At 42.3% G+C, this 23,920-nt stretch overlaps 1 protein-coding gene across 1 annotated transcript in view; it reads right to left on the bottom strand.

Moving 5' to 3' along the window:
* Positions 1-23,920, bottom strand: part of Rgsl1 (regulator of G protein signaling like 1) — a 47,802-nt gene that overhangs the window by 5,887 nt on the left and 17,995 nt on the right. Inside the window, exons 9-20 of the mRNA XM_046419563.1 lie at positions 23,661-23,883; positions 21,160-21,267; positions 18,993-19,098; positions 16,117-16,310; positions 14,638-14,755; positions 14,104-14,221; positions 12,077-12,206; positions 7,011-7,185; positions 6,510-6,648; positions 6,145-6,269; positions 3,910-4,019; positions 673-762 (exon numbers count right to left, since the gene is read on the bottom strand). Coding sequence (XP_046275519.1) covers positions 673-762; positions 3,910-4,019; positions 6,145-6,269; positions 6,510-6,648; positions 7,011-7,185; positions 12,077-12,206; positions 14,104-14,221; positions 14,638-14,755; positions 16,117-16,310; positions 18,993-19,098; positions 21,160-21,267; positions 23,661-23,883 — 1,636 coding nt within the window. The remainder of the gene's footprint in view (positions 1-672; positions 763-3,909; positions 4,020-6,144; positions 6,270-6,509; positions 6,649-7,010; positions 7,186-12,076; positions 12,207-14,103; positions 14,222-14,637; positions 14,756-16,116; positions 16,311-18,992; positions 19,099-21,159; positions 21,268-23,660; positions 23,884-23,920) is intronic.

Below are 23,920 nucleotides of genomic sequence, written 5' to 3'. Positions count from 1 at the left end.
GCTGGCATTTCGCGACCATGAGAAGCAGAAAATCAGTATCCCCACCTTCTTCTCCGATTAAAAGCTGATACTTGGTATAGGAAGGAAAGGTTAATTGGGAGAGGCCATATGGAAAATAAGTAGGTCTACTGCTTCAGAGTGGGGTTGACTCCTTGTCAGTAAAGCTGGGGGAAAAACATATAATATGCCCCCCCCCCCCAACACAGAAGGCAAGGACCCTGGGGTTTGCTATAGGGATGAGAAGTCAGTAGCAAGAGCCTCCGATAAGAGGACATATAGGATGTAGGCACTGCCCAAGCCAGCAGGAGGTCTCGGTGTGAAGGGGAAGTAGCTGTGGGTGGTCTCTTAAGGCTTGCCTTTCACACCTGAATTGGGCAGAAGAGTTAGCAGAGACAGAGAAAAGCTCAAGGCAGCTGCTTCAAGGGGCTAAAGAAGAATCAAGACGACACAATTATTCAGGTAATAGCTGTGTATGGAGCCCTCAAAGTAGGCCAGGAAGAATTACTTTTCACCCCATCTCTGCCACTCACAAGCTGTGTGACCTTGAGCACGTCACTTCCTATTGTGGGGTCTCAGTCTCCTCCTAGTCAGTAAGTGGGCAGGCCAAGCTGCCTTAACCAACCTCTAATTGAGTAGTAGTGGACTCTTGAGAATAGTGGATTTCCAACTCACAATTTTGGATTGAACTTGCATCCCCCCGCTGTTGAGACCCAAACCACTCCACACCTCTGAGCAGGGTGAATCTTAGGACGCCCTGGTCTCCTGGAGAAGGAGGAAAGCAGTGTGTTAAAAACCCTACGACACCTAAGAAGATGAATCTTCCGAAGCAAGCAAAAAGCCCTTCTCTAACATTTCTCACATTGCAGGTGTTAATAAGTCCAGACTTTTGTTATCTTAAATCTGGCAGTGGGTGGAAAGAATGCTCAAGGTCCTTCAGCCCATGTGAGGGCTCTCTGGGGGTCCTTCAGCCCATGTGAGGGCTCTCTGGGCCTGGACCCTGATCCCTTCATTCTGGGCATTCCACTGCCCTCTCCTCCCTTTTAATACCAGAGAAGATTTAGGGATTTACTTCCCTGGAGCTCAGCTACAGGAAATGTGCCAGAGGCTGGGACTCTTCGGCTTCCACTATAGAGCACTTCTTCTTCTCTGCCCAGGTATGGATTACTTGCCCCGCCTATCTGCGTCTCTCTCCCTTTTTCCTCCTTTCTATTTCCTTCCTTGTCCTCCATCCACACTCCTGTTACCGCCTAGGGGTGCTGGGTTCTTTGTCTCCATTCAGCAAAGAATTGAAGAACAGGACACAGAGATACAGGCAAGCAGCAGGTTTATTGCAAAAGTGACAGAGACAGACTTCTCCAAAGAGAAGGGGCCCCAGAGCCGGGAATCTGGTGGAGGAGTTTTGGCTTGTTCTTTTTATAGTCTCTGGAATTTCTTCCTTCCCTTATCTCCTCCCCTGTCCATTCTCTCCTCAATGTATTGATAGGTGCCCATCCATCCACACACCTGTTTCAGTTTTTCTATTGGATCCCCACTTAGAGCACAAGAAGTGTCTGTCTGATTGAGTCCCCTTGTGTCTGTGAGCTCTTTTTTTTTTCTTGGTACTGGGGATTGAATTCAGGGGCTCTCAACTACTAAGCCACATCCCCAGCCCTATTTTATTTAGAGACAGGGTCCCACTGAGTTGCTTAGCACCTTGCTTTTGCTGAAATTGGCTTTGAACTCGAAATCCTCCTGCCTTAGCCTCCTGAGTCACTGGGATTACAGGCCTGCCCAGCCTGTGAGCACTTTTGCAAACAGGATGTTGACCTCCTTAGAAGACTCTCTCCATGCTCCTTTGTTCTGGCTCTGTCCCTAACTTCCTCACTCACCATCTTGCCCTTGCTGCCTAAGTCCTTCTACATCTCCCTACCCCCATCCTAAATAAGCCCTCTTGTCCATAAGGACACTTTGCCCCAAGTACTGGAGAGGTTCCTGATTTCCGGCTGCTGACCTAACATTTTGCAAGGCACAAGGCTGTTGAGTTAATGGTCATCATGCAGCTTCAGCTAGGGAGGTAGGTGATGTACTTCCTAGGGGTGAGATTGAAGGATAATGGAATTGATAAATCCCCAACACAGAGTGTGACCTGGGAGGAGGGAGGGAGAGAGAAGCCAAAGCTTTGATCTTTTCCATAAATCACTTCTCAGTGATGTGACAGTGAAACTACACATTGGAACTTATTCCCATGGCAATACAATGACCCCTGGAGGTCAGATGAGCACTGGACTGTGAACCCGGAACCCTCTATCCCTGTCCTGTAAAAATACTGCGTAATTAAAAACTGTGCCCAGAAGGAAACAAGTTCCAAATATTTGCAACCTTTTATCCATGTTCTGTCACAGTCTTTGAGAACTGAGACACCCCCCAATGTAACCTATATAGACCCATACCTCCCCCGTAATCAGTGCCATTTTCCACCCAGAAAGTGAGCCCTCCGCTGCCTGACTTCACTGCTGAATAAAGGCTTTGCTGGATTCATGAGGTGGGCACCCGTCTGGGTCACTTCTGTGCTTACAGAGATTCCTATCAGAGGAGCAGGAGTCAGGCCCTGCAGTGGGCCCAGGGTCGCTTCCCCAGCTTCCCAAGGGTCTTTGCTGGCACGCTAAGAAGCGGGTGTTATGTATGACATGAAAGCTGGCATGGGGACAGGGCTGGGTGTCTGGGAAAATGGATGTGAGAATAAGGCAGGTTTCAGCCAGATCAAGAGAATGTTCTGCTCCACCAGAGTGCCATGAGTTGCTGTTTTTAATATTCCTCTCCTATCTCTGCTTTTGTTCTGATGCTGGTCTTGTCCTTAAATTCACAGACTCTGATTTCCAGAACTTTCTACTGAGAGTAGACTGACCTGTCCCATGCTCCTCCCTTCATTAAAATTCTCTTGCACTAAAGTACTAATCTTAGTTGTATTTCCATATTAGGAAAGGGACTGGGTTTAATGGCTTTGTGCCAAGAAAATGTGTGTGTGTGTGTGTGTGTATACACAAAATTAAATACATATACAAATTATATATAATATATTTAATATAAATAAGTACACATGTATAAAAAAGGTATAGATATATACTTATTTATTTAAATAATAAATATCTTTTAAATATATACTTAAATAAATATATATACTTAAGTTATGCTTAAGTATAAATAAGCATATGTACTTTAAGTAAAAGTACATATGCTTATTTATATTTTAAATAAACATATTAATAATATATTTTAAATAATGTAATATATTATAATAAATATTAAATGTTATATATCATTTTAAATAGGCATATTAATACATGATTATATGATATATGTAGATTAATAACTATATTAATCCCTCACAATCACACCTCCCAGAGATAACTCAATTGACACTTTTATCTTTATTTCTAAGGTTTTTTCCTATGCTTTTATACAATTATATGTGTCTGTAACAAGATACACACACACACACACACACACATATGTATCACATTAAAACTATGCCATTAATCCAATTTTAAATTTTTTTCTCACTTAACTTTTTAAATTAAATGCTTTTCAAGTAGTAGGGTTTAATGGGGGGCAGGGAGCCTCTTAAACAGCAGTGAGGCAAGTTACTGCCTCCAGGTGACACCAGGTGGACCGTGGCGCCAGGCCCCGAAGTCTCATGGGAGCCAGTGCTGGGGAGCAGTAATGGAGGAGGTATCCTTTCGATAATGCTGGAAGCCATGGATAAGATGTACTTTATCCTGAGGCCTCCCATTTCTCCAAAGACCAAGTTAAGGAGCTATCTACTGTTCCAGCAAACACCTCCCTGTGCCCTGTGAGTCTGACAGTTGGCCCTCGGGCCCTTGCTCTCTCTTCACAAGTCTCAGTTGCTGCAGGATGAGGATGAGTGCTTACCTCCACTTGAAGGAGGGTATTTGTATGCAGGTTTAGAAGCACATTTTCTGTCTTTCATCCCCTTTCCCATGTGTTGCAGGTAAGAGCGGGCTGCCTTCCAAGTACAAAACCTGTGGGAAGAAGGGCCTTCAGTCACAGGGAGAAAACCCCCTGTGGAGGGGGCTAGAATAAAGAGGCCAGGGGAAACCGGAGTGGACCAGTCCTCAGAGAGCACGGGTGTCCAACGGAGAAGAGAAGAGCATCATGGCCTCCAGTGTTGCTCTCAGAGGCCCTTCTTCTGAGGTCTCTTTTTTTGTCCAGAACTGGCTTCAGCAAGGGCCTGGTCTGGGCAGTACAATGGGACTTTCTTCTGGAGCCACTAGTGAATGGAGCTGGTGAAGAATCTGCTATGCCTGGTCCTGGAGCAGGGATAACTCTTGGGATGCTTGCTTTATTTAACCCCAGCTGATGCAGCTGGAATGTCCGCCCGGGTTTCCCTCTGCCCCTTCCTGAGGTCCTGGATCTCCTACCTTCTTCTCAGCAGGCCTTCCTCTGGAATAGCCAGTGGCTTCCCAGGCTCCTGAATCACTGTGACCTGAGAACTGTTGCTCCCTAGGGCCCCCCAGCACTCACCGTGGTATCCTCCCTGGCCCCCTAGCTCCTCGCTACCCTCTGCCAGTCCTGGGGTTGGACCCCTTGTTCCGTCTTGGCTAAGACTTTATTTATTCTCTATGCTCCCCTGGCTCTGGTGGTCTTGCCTGCTGCTGTCCTCTCCACTCCCCGAGGGGCAGCTCTTCTATCACCGTTGCTTTGTCCCATCCCACCTGCTGCACAGTGTCCCTCCCCTGACTTTCCAGTATGCCACAGGTGCATTACTTATGCTGGAAAGAGACCAAGAGAACTGGTTTCTAATCCTGGTTTTACCACTTACCAAGTGGCCTTAGGCAAGTCCCTTAACTACTCTGTGCCTCAGTTTCCTCATCTATAAAACAGGGGTAATAATGCTTTGCACACCCACCTCATAGTGTTGTTGAGGGATTCTTTGAGATAATACACATGAACACAATTTGCACAACATAAATCTCTTTGCAAGTGTATAGGAAATCAAGTAAAGAACCAACTGCATGCGGATTAAGGATCAAAAACCCCCTGAAGCAACTGTAATCTTTCTTAAGACAGACTGGGAAGCAGAGCACTGAGTTGCACCAGGAGAAGCATATTTTTCAGAAGTTTCCCTTAAAAGGTTCCAGGATGAGTTTTCTATTTAGTCCTGGTTAGGAATTCTAAAATTAGTGCCATCAGATAGCAATTGATATTTAAAAGGTTAACTGCTTACAAATTAAGATTTTTGTATTTATGTAAACCTGTTTTAAATAATTTATTATCTTAGGGATTTTAAAATAAAGGTTGGTAAGCAGATTTTATAATTTTATTTCATTAAAGTCACATTTTGGAAGGAAAGAAGGGCAACTGAGGAGACAGAGTCAAATCATGATCCCCGTTAGTCTTGTCTAGGGAAATACCACAGTTGTCCTCTGGTCGCTGCCACATACTATGTGGAAGACATGAAGTAGGACTGTGGCAGAACACAGGGGAACTGGGAGAATGGAGGTCAGTCGGCCAGCCCACTCCTTGGGGCAGGTTAGGAACCAGTGGGCACAGGTTGCCTTTGGTCTGTGGATATTTTGTTCCTTTTCACGTTTTGGCCTTCACAGGCTCCTCACCACATTTTCATTTTGAATTAGTTGCCACATTTGCCACTTTAACCTTGGAAGACGTGTCATAAAGTTCTGAATTTCTACTTCCTCTTGAAAATTGAAATATTTAGCAAATTATCACAGTGGCAATAACTTGGACGCAGCAGTAAAATGCTTCTCTGTGACTCTTTCCACGAGGCTCCCAAGCACAAGCCACTGTGTTGGTCAGCCTCGACACAAGTTCTCCCCAAGGAGCTATATCCACTTCACCCTCAGGTGAGAAAGGCCCAAGAAAACCTCACGCTGTCACTGCAGGCAAACCAGGGAGAGCAGAGCCGGGGAGCCCCTTGTTCTGCCTCCCTGTCTCACTCCTCCTCCATCCTCTGATTCAGCGTTCAGTGTGAGGGACAGAGTGCATCAAGTAGGATAAGAACCGCCATCATATTCCCCACGAAAACGGAAATTAGGAACGAGAGGCCCCGAGAAAGACAGCAGTCTGTCCGGAAAGCTAAATGTGTTTTCCTGGCTTGGCGGTTGCTGGGTAAAGGGAGAGGGTTACCTTTTCCAGAAGTACATAATGACGGGGAAGATGGACATGACAGCCCCGTGGAAGGTGGTCCGATCCAGGTGGCCCTCTGAAACTGCAGCAAGGATAGCCTCCTTCTGGGACTCAGAGATATTCACCTACCCACAGAGTGGAGCCTGTTACCGGCAGAGCTTCCAGGAAAGGCGGGCTATCTCTCCTAGCCCCCGGGGCCCTCAAGACCACCCCATTCCAGAAGGCAGAGCTTTCTGTGGGCTTGCTGCTATGTAGGACATCGAGTTGGTCCAAGACTCAGGACATGCCTGGCAATTAGCTTTCAGGGTTTTTATGGGAGAATTACTTCTTGGTGAACGCCAAAGCGGAGTGGGAGTCCTCCTTACCCTCAGCTTTGGAGGGATGTCAGAATTCAGGAAGAGCCTTAGGATAATGTTAATTTTGGCCCGCAGCAGCAGTAGGTCATTCTCAGTGTATGTCCTGTTGACCTGCAGCATTTGAGCTGAACTCACCAAATCATTAAATCTGAAGAAGAGACATGATGCAAGAAATCACAGGAGAAGATGAGAACAGTGAGTGTAGGGCACCAGACTTATTTCTGGCTTGAAAAAGGCAGGGCCAGCTCTGGGCCAGGTTGTGACTTCATTCAACCATAATTCACTCATTGACAAGTATTAATTGAGCACAGATCACCTGCCAGATGATATGCTAAGTGCTCTTTCAATTGCATTTATTTTTAGGAGATTTTAGAGGAGATTTTTTTTTTTTTTTTACTGCTTGGTGGGGCTGAATCACTATACTTCTTACACCAAGCCAATCTATGCCGGGAGGTTTTAAGGATGGAAAGTCAGGAGAGGAAGGAAAGGAAGGAGAGATGGGGAACTTACCTCTCAATTTCAGATAAGAAATATAAATCATTAATTGCAAAGTTGACAATGATGACCCTGTGACCATATATACGGCGCTTTAGAAGGGTCATCTCTCCATTCTCTGGGTCTGCACTCCGGATGTTGGTGGACAATGGGATTGGACGTACTGATAAACTGGATGACCCGGGGAAATCTGGGGGAGAGAGGAAGTAATTATAATCTGGTGTGACGAAGTCACTCTTCAGTCTGAAGCTTTCAGCCTGGGCATAACTACAATGAAGAAAGGACACATGGACCCACCCTCTGAGCCTATTGACATAGTCATTCTCTACCATTAGGCAAACAGCCCCTTAGACTTGAAGGGCTGCTGAAAAATCCATCTGCTCAGATTGTGTGACAAGGCACATACAAAAAAACAAAAACTCAGTTGAGCACCAAAGGATATTTTCATGGTCCTTGTTGGACAGAGAGATAATCACAGTGTAGTTATGCTAAATCCGAAGGTTTCTGCAGAGACTGTGAAAACTGAACCAGCCAACTTGACTTTCTGTTTATCAAGGAAGCAATTTGGAGTAAATGGGGGAAAACAACATAAAGGAAAAGACAAAACATAAAGGTTTACTAAAGAAACCGAGGGTAGAGAGCCACAGTAGTAAAGAGGTAAGAATAAATAAAGGGGCACATAGAAGCTTCTAGAAGATTTGGTTTCTTTCAGAAAGTTTCTAGACTAGAATAAATCCAAAGAGATCCATGCACAGGGATTCATGTCTGAGAAGAGAACAGTTTGAGGCTGGATCTGACAAGCAGATCCTGGTTAGTTACTCGGCTGGGATTAAGAAAATTGTCTATTCCATCTCTAGAGTTCACTCTTCTTTCTGTAAATACTTTATTCTGAGGTCCTTCAGGAGTGACTGATGGGGGTGTGATACAAGCAGGATTCCTTTTGGAATACGTAGGACAGGAGGGTGACTGCAACATCCAGCACTTGTTCTGTCCCAGGTAATGTGCTGGGTCCAAGGGTTACTGCTGCACTGGCTAAGACACCTGTTCCCTGACTTACTATTTTATAATCTCTCTTTATTAGACTTGACTTTAAAGAAAAAGAAAGTCTGGATAACAGTGGGAACTGAGTGAGGATCAGGGGTAGGAGGAAAAGAAGGCACTAATTCCACCCAGGAAACCTAAAAGCTGTGTTATGCTTGTAAACTGGCTCTGGTGGTAGAAGGGAGAACTGATTTATGTTATCTGCTGATTTCTATAGCAAATATTACCCCTGTAATTAATTTCAAGCTACTGATGGCATATCAGTTGGCTCAAAAATTCACAAATATTTAATAATTATCTCTCACCCACCGATGTCAGCAGTTCCAACTTGCTGTTACCTGGGAGTCATAGTTGACTGCCTCCTCTTTCCACATCCAATACTCAGTTTACTCTGTTGCTTTCTAAACGTATTTCAAATGTACCCACAATTTGTCTTTGTTGCAACTGCATTTTTCCAGCCATCGTCGTTTCGTTATCTTTCAGTTATTGTGAAAACCACTTAACTGAGTTTTCTCAGGTAAGGAGACTGAGGTACCCAGAACACAGAACTGAAGGACACACCTTCACTTAATGTGGTACAAGTGTAGAGTCGGCCTTGTGTGACCCTGAGAGTCACAGTCTTCTTAACTTTTATGCCTTATATGGCCACTGGCCTCACCCTAGTCCTAGCCCTGACTGTTCTTCTTCTACTTTGCTTCCTTGTGGTACATTCTTTACATTATAGTCAGGGCAATCATTCTGAAAGACAAATTGTTAAACAGCCTGGAATTTCCTTATAAAGTTAACATACAGTTAACACATGACCCAGCAATTCTGCCCCTAGGTATTCACGTAAGAGAAATGACATATCCACACAAAGACTTCAACTTGAATATTTATAGCAGCTTTATTCATAGCAACCCAAGAGTGGACACAAGCCAAATGTCTATCCATTAGTGAATGGATAAGCAAATTATGGTGCGGTACAATGGAATACTACTCAGAAATAAAAAGGAATGGACTACTGAGATACACAGTAGCACAGATGAATCTCAAAAGCCTTATGCTATGTGAAAGAAGCTAGCCTCATTCCATTTATAGCATATTCTAGAAAAGGCTAAACATAGTGAGAGAAAGCAGATCGATGGTTGCCGGACCAGACTGTGGTAGTAGACGGGGGAGGATGCTGACAAAAAGGGGACATGAGGCAATTTTTTGTGATGATGGAAATATTCAATAACATGATGGCAGGAGTAGCTGCATTCGCCAAAGCTCATCCCCATTCACAACTGGTGGATTTTGCTATATGCAAATTGTAGTTTTAAAAAGTGACTTTTTAAAGTAGTCTAAAAATGAATGGGAAGAAAAGAAAAAATAAGTGCAGCCCAAATGCATAATTCTTGAGAGTTTTTCTTCAAAAGGGAAACAGACAAATGTGCTAGATAGCTGGAATGGAATATAGACCAGGGAGAAATTATTATTAATTTTTAGTTGAGAAGTACTATGCCATATTTGGTGCTGAGTAATTCAGAAACAACAACAAAGCAAAGCAAAACCAAAAAACCAAAAACCCCTAAACTTATGCAAGAGAACAAACAAAACTGGCTCAATTAGTGGCCTTGGGAAGACGTGAGTGGGCTCACTGAAGAGGAAGCAAGGCACTTCCTCCCGGTGACAAGAGCATTGAGTGCAGGGGGTGCTGAGCAGGCAATGTGGTGAAAGAAAGCTCCGGAAGTTCTCTTCTGGTTGCTTCTGTTTTCTCGGGCAAAACAAAAAGCACAGAATGACCCAAGACAATCAGTAACAGGAATGGAGTGGAGGTTCCAAAGGGAATCAGAGACTTGTTTTAGTCAATACAGGGAGGGTATGGAAACACATACATTTTAAAAGACAATAATCAAACACTTATGTTCAAGAAAGAGGTTCCGTCTGTGGTGAGTGAAGGCAAGCCCAGAGTATCATCTGATTTACCCATTTTTCTATTTCTTGGATTGAACAGGAGATATTCAGTTATTTCTACTGTCACTTGTATGTATCTGTACTTGAAAATAAATGATGTGAACCAGCGGCAGATTGAATACCACCAGGCTCGGCCCTGAGTCTGAGGGGAAGTGGGGCCAGGTAGGCCTCCCGTGGAGTAGAATAGGCGCTCTTGTTCCTAGGCCATCAGGCAACGCTGGGAGGTGGGCATGAGGCCTTGAGCTGATTTTCATTTAAAAGAGGAAACAGAAGAGTTAGACTTATTCTTGAATCCTATTTTTTTCTTTTGGTGGTACTAGAGATTGAACCCAGGGGCCTTGTGCATGGCAGGCAAGCACTCTACCAACTGAGCTATATCCCCAGCCCCTTGAGTCCCAAACATTTGGTTGTAAAGCAGTTAGTGAAAGATACACACAAAAGTTTTTGCAAATTAAAAAAATAATATTAAAATTTCTATAGGAAAAAAAAGACAAAGAACACATACAAAAAAAGTCCAAAAAAGAATACAAATGGTTAATAAATAAAAAGGCTTAACTACTAAAGAAATATAAATAAAAATGGTACATTATTTTTCATTTACAAGTTGGCAGTTTTCAAAAAAATTTAATATTCCGTACTGGTGAGAATTTGAGGAATCAAGACACTAGATGATGCTGTTGATGAGAGTATACATTAGTGGTTTTGGAGGGCCAAAATTTAACTGTTTAACCCTGTACCCAGTACTAACATTTTAAGGAATTTATTTCAGAAAAATTCTCTCTCTCTCTCTCTGTGCCTCTCTCTCTTTGGTAATTTTAGGTGCATGTTATAACAACTCAAAAGTCCTTAAGAAACATATAATTTGTCACTGTTGAAACTCTTGAGTCTCATCTCTGGGACTTTCCCCATTGCATTGATCTGGTTCAGCTGGTCTGATTGCAGTTCCTGATTTGCCACCCTCTTTGCACACCTAGCAACCATTGCTTCCATTGTTCCCTCCTACCCAAACTGTCTAGCTTGATCATTCCTGAAAACTCAGCTTTCTGCTGTTTTCTGGGAGAAGTCTTCCCTGAGCACTCCCCCACTCTTCATCAGGGTCTCCCTGTAACTATCACTGGGATCACTCATCAAAATTATGTAATAATAGCAATATTTTGGTTAACCCTTTTAGAGTTCAATGCTATTGCCAATAGTTCTAAGATGCTTTAAATGTATTACCTCGCTTCATTGTCACAACAACCGTATAGGATAGGAATAATTATTCTATCCGATGGATTCTATCCCTCCCATGTATTGAGAAACTGAGGCACAAAGTCACTATCCCAAGTCTTTGCAATAGAAAGTGGTAGATTTAAACCCAGGCAATCCAGCTCCAACATCTCTGGCTCAATTTTTTCTATTTGAAAACTACAGGTGCCTCAAGAGAAGATTTGCTTGGTGCATGTTCACCCATGTGTCCCCAGCACCTGGAGTGTGTGCCAGAGTAAAGTCTCAAAAAGTATGAAAGAATGGATGAATGAAGCAGTTGGATAAATTCATACAAGGGACACTTTGTGGCAGTTGAAAACAAGGCAGAGAGATGTATACTGACATCAAATAACATCTAAGATATGATGTTAAGCAAAACAAACAAGTTATAAAATAGAGAGCACATGGCATTTTGTTGGAAAAATATGTTAAGAGATACATAAAAAATAATCAGGAGGTAGATTTGCAAAGCTTTAACAATGTTATCTCTTGAAGGATTTTCACTTCTACGCTATATATTCCTATAATTTTTTAATTACCTCTTTATTAATATTATGTTAATTTTATAAGCAGAAAAATTTAAAAAAGATTTTTGAAAGATCAAATTAAACAACACCAGGAAATCGTCTTATAAACTTTGAGACCTTGTTAGCCATCCTTCATGTTCACTGGCTCCCTGAGCAGAGGCTGCTGTCCAAGGAGGCCTGGGTGAGTCTCAGCACTCAGGACCTGGGGCTCTTGCTAGACTCCAGGCTGACATAGTCATGACACAAAGCAATAAGCTCTGTGCTTCTTATCAGGGCTAATTCTAGTGGCTGAAATATGTCCAGGGGGTAAACAGAGAAGTAACTTACTGTCTTTGCTATTGCACATTTCCAAGTGAAGATAGTCTATAAATTCCTGGCGCTTACTGGGATTTGAAATAAATTTGCGGTACTTGCAAAAGCTCTTGATAAAGCTGGTCATTTTCAGCCACCCTTTTTTCTGGGAAAAGAAAGAGAGGATGTTGCATTCATTGGCGTAGCTGTTCACTGAGAGTCTACTGTGTGCCAGAAACTCAACATTCATTATATCTAATCCAACATTTTTTAGGAATAATTTTTAGCACTAACTTACATGTAAGGAAACTCAAGTCAAAGAGCTTGTTTAACCTGTCTCAAATCAAGCAGCTGGTGGGTGGAAGAGTCCAGTTTCCACTAGGTATAGCTGGGGCCATTGCCCATTCTCTTTTTACCAGTCTTTCAACAATGACTTGAGGTGCCACTGGAGAGGAAGCATGAATGCTCAAACAGGAACAAACACGGGACATAGGTAAGGGCAGCTTACAAGAAAGGAATGATGGTTCAGGCAGATTTTGAAATGTTGAAGGAACAAGGAAATGAGCAAAACCATTGCCAAACATTTAAAAGTGAAAACTAAAATTGTATGCACCCACTAATATCTACCCATCACACCCATAAAACTGTACCCATAAATTTTATGTTTCTTCCTCTCTCTCCCTCCCTCTCTCTGGTGGCCCATATGGGGAGTGAATCTTCATCTCTTTTTAATAGGTACCTAGTGACCATTATCCAGTTCATTAACTCCTAGGTAAATGGATATTTATAGCCATAAAGAATCTCGCTGATTAACAACTAGCTCAATTGTCTCATTCTACCGAGAGGGGACCTCAGCATAAGCCTGGTTTTAGACAGTCATAGTGAGGTCTGAAAAACACTGGTTTGGGCATTAGAAGCATTGAGTCTGGAGCCTCGCTTCTCCCTAATTATGTAATTTTGTTCAATTCCCTTGACCTGTACCCAACCGTCTCCATATGTAAGACAGAAACAATAGCCTTCAGTGTAGTGATGACGTGATGAAGTAGTTGTGTAGTGATGAAGCTTAGTGGTTATACAGGGAAACCCTAACACAGGGCTTAGAACATGCTGGTTTCCTCTAATCTTAGCTAAGAGCAACTGGAAGATCTGAAATGAAAACAAGTGTCCTGGTTCTGAGTACAGAATTCTTTTAAACATCATATGTGATTGTTCACGATGCCCTGACATAAAGGCAATCCAGATATAGAGAAAATACAAAGGAGAAAGGAGAGATCAACACTTTTTCACCTGTGGAGTTGTGGATCAATGGGCTTTGGCACTATTTCCAGAGATACCTTATTAGCGTGATCTTTGGCATTATACAGTTGGGCTCAAATTTTTATGGTTCTAACCAATGGTGAAACACATTGAGCAAGTAATTATTGAAGGGTTCTGTGTCTTTTCTCAACCTGTATGAAGAGATTTTTCTAAGTAGCACTCTATCTAGTCTCTTCTTCCTTTTTTCCTTCCTGCTGTGAGAGATAAATAAGCTAGACAACATGTGTGAGAGAAGGAAATGGGTGCACTGCACTCAGCCCTTGGCATGTGTCTCTGAAAGTTGCTCATCTATTGATCACTTGTGTCAGCCCCACCCCTTGTTATACAGTTTGGGGCTCACCCTGTTAAGTGGAGGCTTAAGTTGTCCTGTTATGCCAGTGACTAAATGTGGAAGTTGGTCTAATGGGGGTTCAGAGAAGATTATAAAACCTCTTGGCTTCAGTTCCTCTAAAACAGCCTTCAGCAGTGAGAAAATGACCATTTGGTCCTGTGTGCCCAACTCCTGGGTGCATCAATCAGCTGGTCTTAATCATAGGTGGAGAAGGGAGGGACTTTAGGTTGCCAGTGTAACCATTTCTCTGAGCCTCAGATTCCTCCTTTATAAAGTGGGCCTTTAAGAACCTAGCCCCAGGGGTCATTCTTTTGGTGATTAAATGGGTGAGTGGTGGTAATCATGTGCAGCTGATGATGCCTACACAGTGGCTTTCTTGTGTCCAGTGTCTGCTTTTCACTCTCTTCTCACTGACCTGGGATTCCTGCAGGTACATTGTTATCTTTGAGGGCTTCTTAGGCAGAGCTGGTGCTTCAGACTCCACCTCCGGAGAAGGAGGAGGAAACGGGAATATATCTTGGTAATCCTTAAACCTGCCAGAAGGGAGACCAAGAATATCCAAAAAGGCAAAACCTGGTACATGAAAAATAAACAATTGAGGCAAACCTAGCTCAGCTTTTGGAGGGAGCTGCAGTGGGAGATGGACGGTGAATCACTCAAAAATACCCATCTCGCCAGCATTTCAATCCTTTATGGGTATCAGTCTACCTTTACTGATCAACATTGTTCCTCTTTAAGGCAACAGAGCAGAAACGGTATGTGTGTGTGTATGTCTGTGTGTGTGTGTGTGTGTGTGTGCGCGCGCGTGCACGCAGGTAGACAGAGGGTTCAAGATAAGCTTGGCTTTTCTTTGCTTGGGAGTCTGGAGCAATGAGCTGTGAGAAGGGATTGTGAGACCCTTGATTAATATGGCTTTGGAAAGCCCACGAATCTTTGCCTTCATACTCACCACTTTTCATCCAGAGATTTCATGACGTGGCTCTGGACCATTAGCAATGTGGTTGTACTGACTTGACTCATTTCAGTGACTTCTTTGATGAGAGGGGCATCACACTGCAGCATTTCTTCTAAAAAAATGCAAGAAAGAAAAAAAATGGCTGTCATCCTCATCTCCCAGTTCTGAGGTAAGGTGTGTTTTCACCTTAGGGACTCACAGTCCCCGATCAATCTGGTTTAACTCTGAGCCTTCTACAATTTGAACATCTTTAAAGCATATTTGGAATGGTACATGCAAGTGTATTTGTGGATAAAATAGCAGTCCTGATTTAGTTCCATTCTAATTCAAAGATGAGTGCTTAAGGGAAAATGAATTTTTTTTATTTAAATTTTTTTCCCCATATTTTTGGAAAATAAAAATTTAAAGGATTCATTTCTGCAGCTGGTGGGAAGTTTTCAATTTAAGGAGAGCACATACAAGTGAAGGACTAAAGTCTGGCAGGGCAGATGGGGAATCCAGGATTACCAATAGGTAGGTAATGTCAATTGGTGCTCCAGGGATGGGAGACTGTGGTGCTGGTTAATGAGGCTCCAAGATGGATCAAGAACAGGATCTGAGTACTCCTCTTTCCTCTTCTGGTTCATTCAAAGCCATGTATAGAACTCAATATTCTGAGGCTCCACAAATAAGTATTTCTTACAAATAAAGACTTTTACCTCTTTTTCTATTTTTCTGTTTATGCCCTCTTCTTGGTTAACTAAAAACAAAATCTCCCCTAGACCCACTTCTGTTCATCTGTGCTTAAACAGGAAGCTCTGCCTTCATGATTTTTCTATAGATTTGATCACCTCCAGGATAGGAATGTGCTCACCCCCAGAGTCACTATTTTACTTGCAGCCTTTGCTTCTGGCCAAGGTAAATTTACATGGGCCAGGTTTACCCTCCTGCCTTAGGTAAGAAAACACGACAGCCACACAGTTCTCCCTGGTACAGCTGGAACAACTGTCTTCCCAATTCCCACGGGTGGGTCCAGGTGGCCCCGGAGGGTAACACTCCAGTGTGGCATACACAGCTTGCCTTGCCTTTGCATCTAACTCCAGCCTAGTTGACTTGATGATCAGATGACTTGATTCTGAACTCAAGTTCTACCTAAACTGGGTTTTCAAACTGAACTGGTTTTCATCTTCATGTAGAAAATGCAGCAGATTATCCCTACCTCAGAGGGGTTAAAGGAAAGTCTGCTTTTAGGATTAAATAGAATCAAATGAGAGGATGTATGTGAAAGTATTTTACACTTGACTTCCTTCACTAGTATTACAACTTTGGATTTATTAATTCTTCTCTGCTTTACTGCCTGTCTTGGTCTTTGTCTCAATTCTGTCCCCCTGTGGCCACAGCTCTGTGGGGCTCTCTCCGGGTTAGGTGAGACAGGCTATTTCTCTGGACATTAAAGGGAGAAGGAAACAGGACGCTGGAGAAAAAGATGCATACCAGGAGGGATTTCGCCATGGAAGAAAGTCTGGATTATGTTTTCCAATGAAGACATGTAAGTCTTCTCGTTGGCTTTCGAATTCATCCTCTGTACAGCTATCAGGAATAGTAATGGGCTTTCCGCGTTATGTTCTCTGAGGAACTCCCTGAAGAGCTCCAGGTATTGTGAATTTAGGAGGACTTCTGTCAAGTTCCTGGAAGACAAGAGGAAGGAGCATGGCTTACGGACAAAGGATGATGACCCTGGGTTCTGCTCTAATTAGGGAGGGGGAGGGCATCTCGGGCTGCAGAGCCTCTAGCCATGTGTGAAGAGCATGGCTGACAAATTGGTTAGCGCTGTTTCCTTGGAGGTTAACTTGAATTTTCATCTGCCCTTCTTAAACCTGGTCCAGTTGACAACAGGTCGAAGAGGAGGGGAGGAATTTTGAAGGAAGGTAATTTTTTTTCCCAAGGGAACTCTGTTTTCACATCATGGATTTAAAGCAACTCCCCACTGGAACAGTCATTTCTGTGAGACAGAGCATGACTGATCAGCAGTTATTGATCCATTATTTCAAAATTCCCTTTACTGATTCCTTCTTTCACTGCTCTTTAAATACAAGTGGCTTTAGTGTTTCATTTGCAGCCCTCTTTCTTTTTGACTTGTAGTTTTTTCTTTTTGTCTTGTAGGGTTTTTTTTTTCCTTAATAAGACTCCTGTAGCGCAAGAATTAAAATAAAGAATCAATAAATGGGATGGATTCAAACTAAAAAGCTTCTTCTCAGAAAAAAACAACCAGTGAGATGAATAGAGAGCCTACAGAATGAGGCTCACAGCACATCAGATAGAGCATTAATCTCGAGAATATATAAAGCACTCAAAAACCTTAACACCAAAAAAACCAAATAACCCAGTTAATAAATGAGCCAAGGACCTGAACAGACACTTCTCAGAAGAGGATATACCATCAATCAACAAATATATGAAAAAAATGTTCAATATCTCTAGCAATTAGAGAAATGCATATCAAAACTACTCTAAGATTTCATTTCATTCCAGTCGGAATGGCAGCTATCAAGAATACAAACAACGATAAGTGTTGGCGAGGATGTGGGTTAAAAGGTACACTCATATATTGTTGCAAATTGGTGCAGCCAATCTGGAAAGCAATATGGAGATTCCTTGGAAAATTGGGAATGGAACCACCATTTGGCCAGCTATCCCTATCCTTGGTCTATACCCAAAGGACTTAAAAACAGCAAACTATAGGGACACAACCACATCAATGTTTATGGCAGCATAATTCACAATAGCTAAACTGTGAAACCAATCTAGATGCCCTTCAGTAGATGAATGGACAAAGAAAATGTGGCACATATACACAATGGAATATTACTCAGCAATAAAGGGGAATAAAATCATGGCATTTGCAGGTAAATGGATGGAGTTGGAGAATATAATGCTAAGTGAAGTTAATCAATCTCAAAAAAACAAATGCCAAATGTTTTCTCTGACATAAGGAGGCTGATTCATAGTGGGGTTGGGAGGGGGAGAATGGGAGGATTAGATAAACTCTAGATAGGGCAAAGGGGTGGGAAGGGAAGAGAGGGGCATGGGGGTAGAAAAGATGGTGAAATGAAACGGACATCAGTACCCTAAGTACATGTATAAAGACACGAATGGTGTGAATACACTTTGTATACAACCGAGATATGAAAAATTGTGCTCTATATGTGTAAAATGAATTTTAATGCATTCTACTGTCATATATAGCAAAATGGAACAAAAATTAATTAGTTAAAAAAAGAATGAAGAGCACTAAAAATAGTACATGTTACATGCTTAGGATTATATTTTTGGGATGTAGGGTTTCAGAGAGGAAGAAAGTCTTAGCAGCCTTGGCACTTGGAGAAATTTTATGCATAGGTATCACTTGCTGTAAGAGGAATGAAAGGTGGGTGGGAAGCTCTTAAAGAAAAGACCACAGAATCTTTGCCTAGCAGAAGCTCACTCTCCTATTGATTAGAAAGCGGAAGACATGAAGTAGGGAACCAGTTAGGAAGTTACAACAGTAGTACATAATTCAGAAAAAAAAATGGGTAAGGATACATGTACAAAGAATGCTTATAATGGTACTATTTATAGCAATGAAAAATTAAAAACAGTGGAAATGTCTATGTTATGGTTTAGATCTGAAATGTCTCCAGAAAAACTTATGTGTTAGGCATTGCAGCAATGTTCAGAGGCTAAAAGACTGGGTTAGAGCTGGAACCACATCAGTGGATTAATCCATTTGATAGATTAGTAATTTGAATGGACTGGGTGGTAACTACACACAGATGAGGTGTGGCTGGAGGAAGTGGATCACTGGGAGCTTGTGCTTGGATTCTTGGAGACTATATCCTATCCCTGGCTCCCTCTACCCCCACTTCCCAGATGCCATAAGCCAAGTAGCTTTCTGCTGTCAAAAACTTCCACCATGATATTCTGCCTTGGAGCTGGGCAACCATGGATTGAACCTCTGAAACCACAAGCCAAAATCAATCTTTCCTCCTCTAAGTGGTTCTGGTGAGGTATTTTTATCATAGTGGTAAAAAAAGCTAACAACAGTCCATAAAAAGAGAATAGTTAAATAAATCACAAAACATCCATAATATGGAAGGATGTAGATCTATACATAGTCACTTAAAAGGATGTCCATGATAGTTTTACGATAAAAAAAAATTAGTGCATGATATATACTGCATGGTGTCATTTTTAGAAAATAAAAATAATAATTTGAAATGCAAAGTGTATTTGTTCATACATGTAAGATACACGGGAAAGGGTCTGGAAACTTACATACAAAGGAAAAGTGGTGCTTGGATATATTACTATAGCCAGATCCTACATCTTACCTGGGTCTCACTGAGGGCTTCCTAGTACCAGATTTTTTGGAGAAGGATATTTTCCTTTGTGGGGCTGTAATTACCTTTGGTTCCTTGACAATTTGCACTTTAAAATCTAAGAAAAATCACAAAGTTGAGTAAAATCGCATTATAAGGAATGAAATAGACTCCTTCTGAAATTAAGGGAATCCCTCTAAAACTAAGGAGAACTTCCTTAGACTGAAAATAAAATCTCCAAACTGTTTTTAATTTCTGACTTCCTCACACAGAGAATAGGGAGGCTACCCAAGAGACATTTGCCAAAAGCATTTAAAGGCACAAGCACTGCCCACAGTAATGTGGGTCTAGGAACAGCAGTTGGAACAGAATTAGATCAAAAGTTGAAGCCAAAAAAAGATGAGGGTCAAAGTTGAATCAAAAAGATGAGGTTAGGAAAGAAGATGAACAAGGTAATAAGGGTTCTTAAAACCCCTGCACATACCAGAGACTCAAGAAGCCCATGAACATGTCCAGATTTGGGTGTATGCCAGGAAAAGGCATTCAAAGGCACAACATTTCTGGAAATGCTTTGGAATAATCATAATACAAACTGCTGCGGATGATTGAGAAAGTAATATGATCCAGACATTGTTAAAAACTCCCTCTGTGAGATCTCCTGGAAGCATCACAGAAGGCTAAGAGGGGACTATTACTGAGCTCATAGGAAGAGGAAGCAGGTAGAAATGTTCCATTTATAATCAGTGACTTACCTAGAGAAATCTGTCATCCTCAAAACTTGAGTTTTTTTGGGTCCAAACTAGTGCTTTCCAATAGAAATATAATGTGAGCTACATATATGATTTAAATTTTCCAGTAGTCACATTAAAAAAAAAAGCTTAAAGGAAAAGAGTGCAATTAATTTTAATACCATATTTTATTCAACACATTTATTTCAGTCACATTTCAAAAACTCAATGACCACATGGGGTAGTGGCTCCTGTATATATGGTGTCAGGCTAGAGACTCTGGTTCCCTGCGAGGAAATGTTTCTAGAGGACAGAGCAGGTGTCCACTCACTTTAAACTCTTCATGTCAAGAGGCCAGCAGGCAACAAAGGAGTCATTATATTGATAGGATATATCCCTAATTATTGAGATTATGAGAATTCACTTATCACCCATGTTACTCTCTAGCTCAATTCTAATAATAAATTGATGAAGGAAGCAGCCACCGCCCAAGAAGTCATGATGACCGGGGGCTCAGAGACATCAGAGATGAGAGCCACCCCCCGCCCCATCCCAAGACTAGTAGAGATACTGGTTGAGCAAAAGGAGAATATAGGATGGGAAGGAGAAGAGAAGTATTAGTATTAGAAACAGTGTAGTAGTATAGGCCATCCTTTCTAGAATAAATTCCCAAGGAAAAGAAACCCACCCAATCCCTGGAGAAGCTGTTCTGGGATGAGGTGAAATTACTATACAAAGAAAGTGGGCAGCAGTAGGAGCTGCTGAGTGCTATCTATATCCTCTCTTTAGGACCAAAGTATTCATTCCCAGCTGCCTGGAGAGCCGGTTGCTGATGGCTCCCAGATGGGGCTGCTTCTGGGAGTTGCCCAGCCAAAGGAAATTGCCTGACCCAAAGTGTGCCCTCCCATCTGGGTCCACGTGGAATTTCAAAGGCCCAGGTCTGTTGCTCCAGTGAGGGACAACTCTGGAGGGTCATCCTAGCTTTGGAGTTTCCTGTGCTATTGCTAAGGCCTGTTGGGACTGCCTCATAGTTGGGCAGTCCACCTTGACCTCTGCCCAGTGCTGTTCTCCTCATTCCTTTAGAGGTGTCCTTCCCAAGAACACCCCTAACAAACATCCTTCCACAATCTCTGACTCCAGGAAGCTTGGCAGAAGATGGATACAAATTGTGTGAAACTCCTACTAGACAGGAAATCAGGAATGAACAATCTTAATGATCCCTATGTTTGATAATTTATAATTACATCTCATTTTCCTAACTCTTCTATGGCTCTGTAGAAGGCAAAACAACAACAACAAAAAAAAAAGACAATCAATTACCTTCTGACTACATCTCCATGACAAACAAGGTATGGTTCCTCTTTGGATTTTTGTCGCCTGAGTTTGGAAATTTTCTCTCAGATTTGAGAAAACCTAATTGCTTCAAATCTACCCCTGAATTTAACACTTGCCTGTGAGAGGTGCTTTCTCACAGTATAACTTGTAGTCTTCACTGATCTTCTTTATGGCCACCTTTGGATACTTAAAGCAGAGTTCCTCAAAAGTCAGGTTGTTTATGTCTGTGAAGTAAAGGAAAACAGAGAGTCTAGTTATCCACTCTAGGTTCAAATATTCACTGACTTTTCTTGGGCATATGGTTTAAAGGGCCACTTAAATAGGACAATAGTGTTTTGGTGGAATGCTTACATAAAGAACATAAGTTTTCTAAGCCAAATTAGAAAGAAAGAAACATAGCCTTTCCTCCCCTCTAGAATGGGAGGATTCTGTCCTCTGGAAGGCTTGACCCATTGAGATTTTCTGCCTGAGGGAGGCTAGTGTACAGATGTATGATGCAGACAGAGCTACTTACTGTTAATGCACATACAAGAAATATCTCTTTCAGAGCCAGACGTGGTGGTGCACGCCTGTAATCCCAGTGGCTCATGAGTCTAAAACAGGAGGATCATGAGTTCAAAGCCAGCCTCAGCAAAAGTGAGGTGCTAAGCAATTCATTGAGACCCCGTCTTTAAATAAAACACAAAATAGGGCTGGAGATATGGCTCAGTGGCAGAGTGTCCTTGAATTCAATCCCCAGTACCCAAAAAATAAAACCCAAATCAACAACAACAAAAAAAGAAGAAATATCTCATTCAAATGACAGGTGATCCATTCAAAGTAATCATCTTTTCTAAGGTGGGGTTAGGAATAAATCTCAGATATTTTGCTATAGCTTCAAAAATGATGAATTTAAGGAAAGTACATGGCAAATAATGTTAGGACCTTTATTGTTCTTGGCTTTGACTTCTGGAATTAATTTCAGAATTGACAGTTCATATATCCAAACAGCATCAATAATGGCAAATCATTGTTCATTGGGGTGGATTTTTTTTTCCCTAGAAGCAACCACACAGGATTTCTGGTAATGCATGGTGAATTGAGAGGTAGCATCTTCGTATCAAAAATATTGTGGGACAATAAGGCTGAGCTACAAGGGAAATTTTAGAATGTTCTGGGCTATAGAAAACAGAAAAGCAGCACTTTGTCTTCTACCAAGAGGAAAACACTCCTTTGTGTTGATTTGTGGTGTTCACAGTTCATCCAGTTGCACAGAGTTCTTCTGGACCGCTCCATTCAGGCCAGTACTTAATGCCACTGTCCTCCTGTGAGCATCATTGCTGTTATCCTCACCCTCACTACCATCATCTGTCAGTCAGGACCATCCAGTGGTGGGAGCAGCTCGTTGTTTCTCAGTGAATCCAGGTTTCTAGGCCTGAGTCAACCCCTCCCAAGCAACCTTGGAAAAGTCTTTCCGCCTTCCTGGGACCCAGTGTGTCCACATAAAAGGTGAGAGCATTCTAGCTCGGGTGCTCTGTGAGTTTACAGTGCAGTTTATCAGGCCAGACTCGTGCTCCCAAAAGCAGTGGGAAAGGACCTGATGAAGCGCATTCCGAGGAAGGAGAAGGAAGGAGCTGGGTCTCACTCTTCCTGGCCACACCTGGCTCTCCAGGGTCACCCAAGGAATACCCAGCACCTAGCATGTTCACCAGCCATCCTTTCGTCCACTTTTGTCATTATTTCTGGGGGAAATTTTGGAAAGTTCTGGTTTTAGAGGGAAGGTGGAACCTCTAAGGTAAAAGGAGAGGGCGAGATTTAAATAACCATGCCCAAGCATGGCTCCAAGGGGCAATCATCCAGGGCTTCTGTTTTGTACAGAGTGTTTGCTGAAGTTTTTAAAAAGAGTTACTTTTTTTTTTTTTGGTACTGGGGATTGAACTCAGGGGTGCTTAACCACTGAGCCACATCCCCATCCTTTTTTTTAATATTTTATTTTTAGATAGGGTCTCACTTAGTTGCTTAGGGCCTCACTAAGTTTCTGAGGCTGACTTTAAACTTGAAATCCTCCTGCCTCAGCCTTGCGAGTTGCTGGGATTACAGGTGATTGCCACCGTGCCCAACTGAGCACCTGCTTTCTTTTATTACCACTAATATTCTCAATGATCACTAAACCACAGGACTTTATCCCACTTTATAACTGCATAAATGAGGTTCAGAAAGCTGTAGTAACTTGCCCAAGCTCACCTAGTGAGTGGCATTTACAAAAGCCTAAGGGTTCAATGGAATAACAGTGGTGATGCTTGAAGGGGCAGGAGCCTGCCCCACCTTGAGCGCTTTGGCTTCCTCAGATCCACTAGGGGGTGCAGCAGTCTGTCAGAATTCAAATCTGACCTCTGTCAGGGAGGTTGTGACCTTGGGGAGATCATCCTCTCTGGGCCTCAGTTACTTAGTAATTAACTGCCTACGTTATTTTAAAGATCAAATGTGGTAATTTTTGTATCCCACAGTGCTGACACACAGGAAATAATCACTAAATGTTAAATAATTATAATTTTCCAGTTTCCTAGAAGGGTTAAAAACAAAAACAAAAACAAAAACAAACAAACAAACAACAACAAGCCCCAGTGACATATCTTACCTTCCAGAAACACTGGAGACTGCAGTTCTACCTGGAGAGACCCAGCTTGGCGTAGGTTCTCAGTCGCTACATTTGGCCACTGCATTGAATCCATTTTCTCCATGTTAGCCAAGGCCTGGGTTAACTCCAGAGATTTCTGAATCCTCTTATAAAGAAGAATGTTCTCTTCTTTGCTTATAGATTTTCTTTTATGGCACCGGTTTTTGATGAACCGTGTCTGAGTCTAAGAGAGGGAGCAGAGGGTGGGGAGCAGGCAGCAT

Source organism: Marmota monax, unplaced genomic scaffold, assembly GCF_021218885.2.
Source record: "Marmota monax isolate L192 unplaced genomic scaffold, Marmota_monax_Labrador192_F-V1.1 WCK01_AAM20220418_F8-fsc00209, whole genome shotgun sequence".
Classification (NCBI taxonomy): Eukaryota; Metazoa; Chordata; class Mammalia; order Rodentia; family Sciuridae; genus Marmota; species Marmota monax.
The sequence above is the reverse complement of the archived record's forward strand: the minus strand, read 5'-3'. Positions and strand labels throughout refer to the sequence as shown.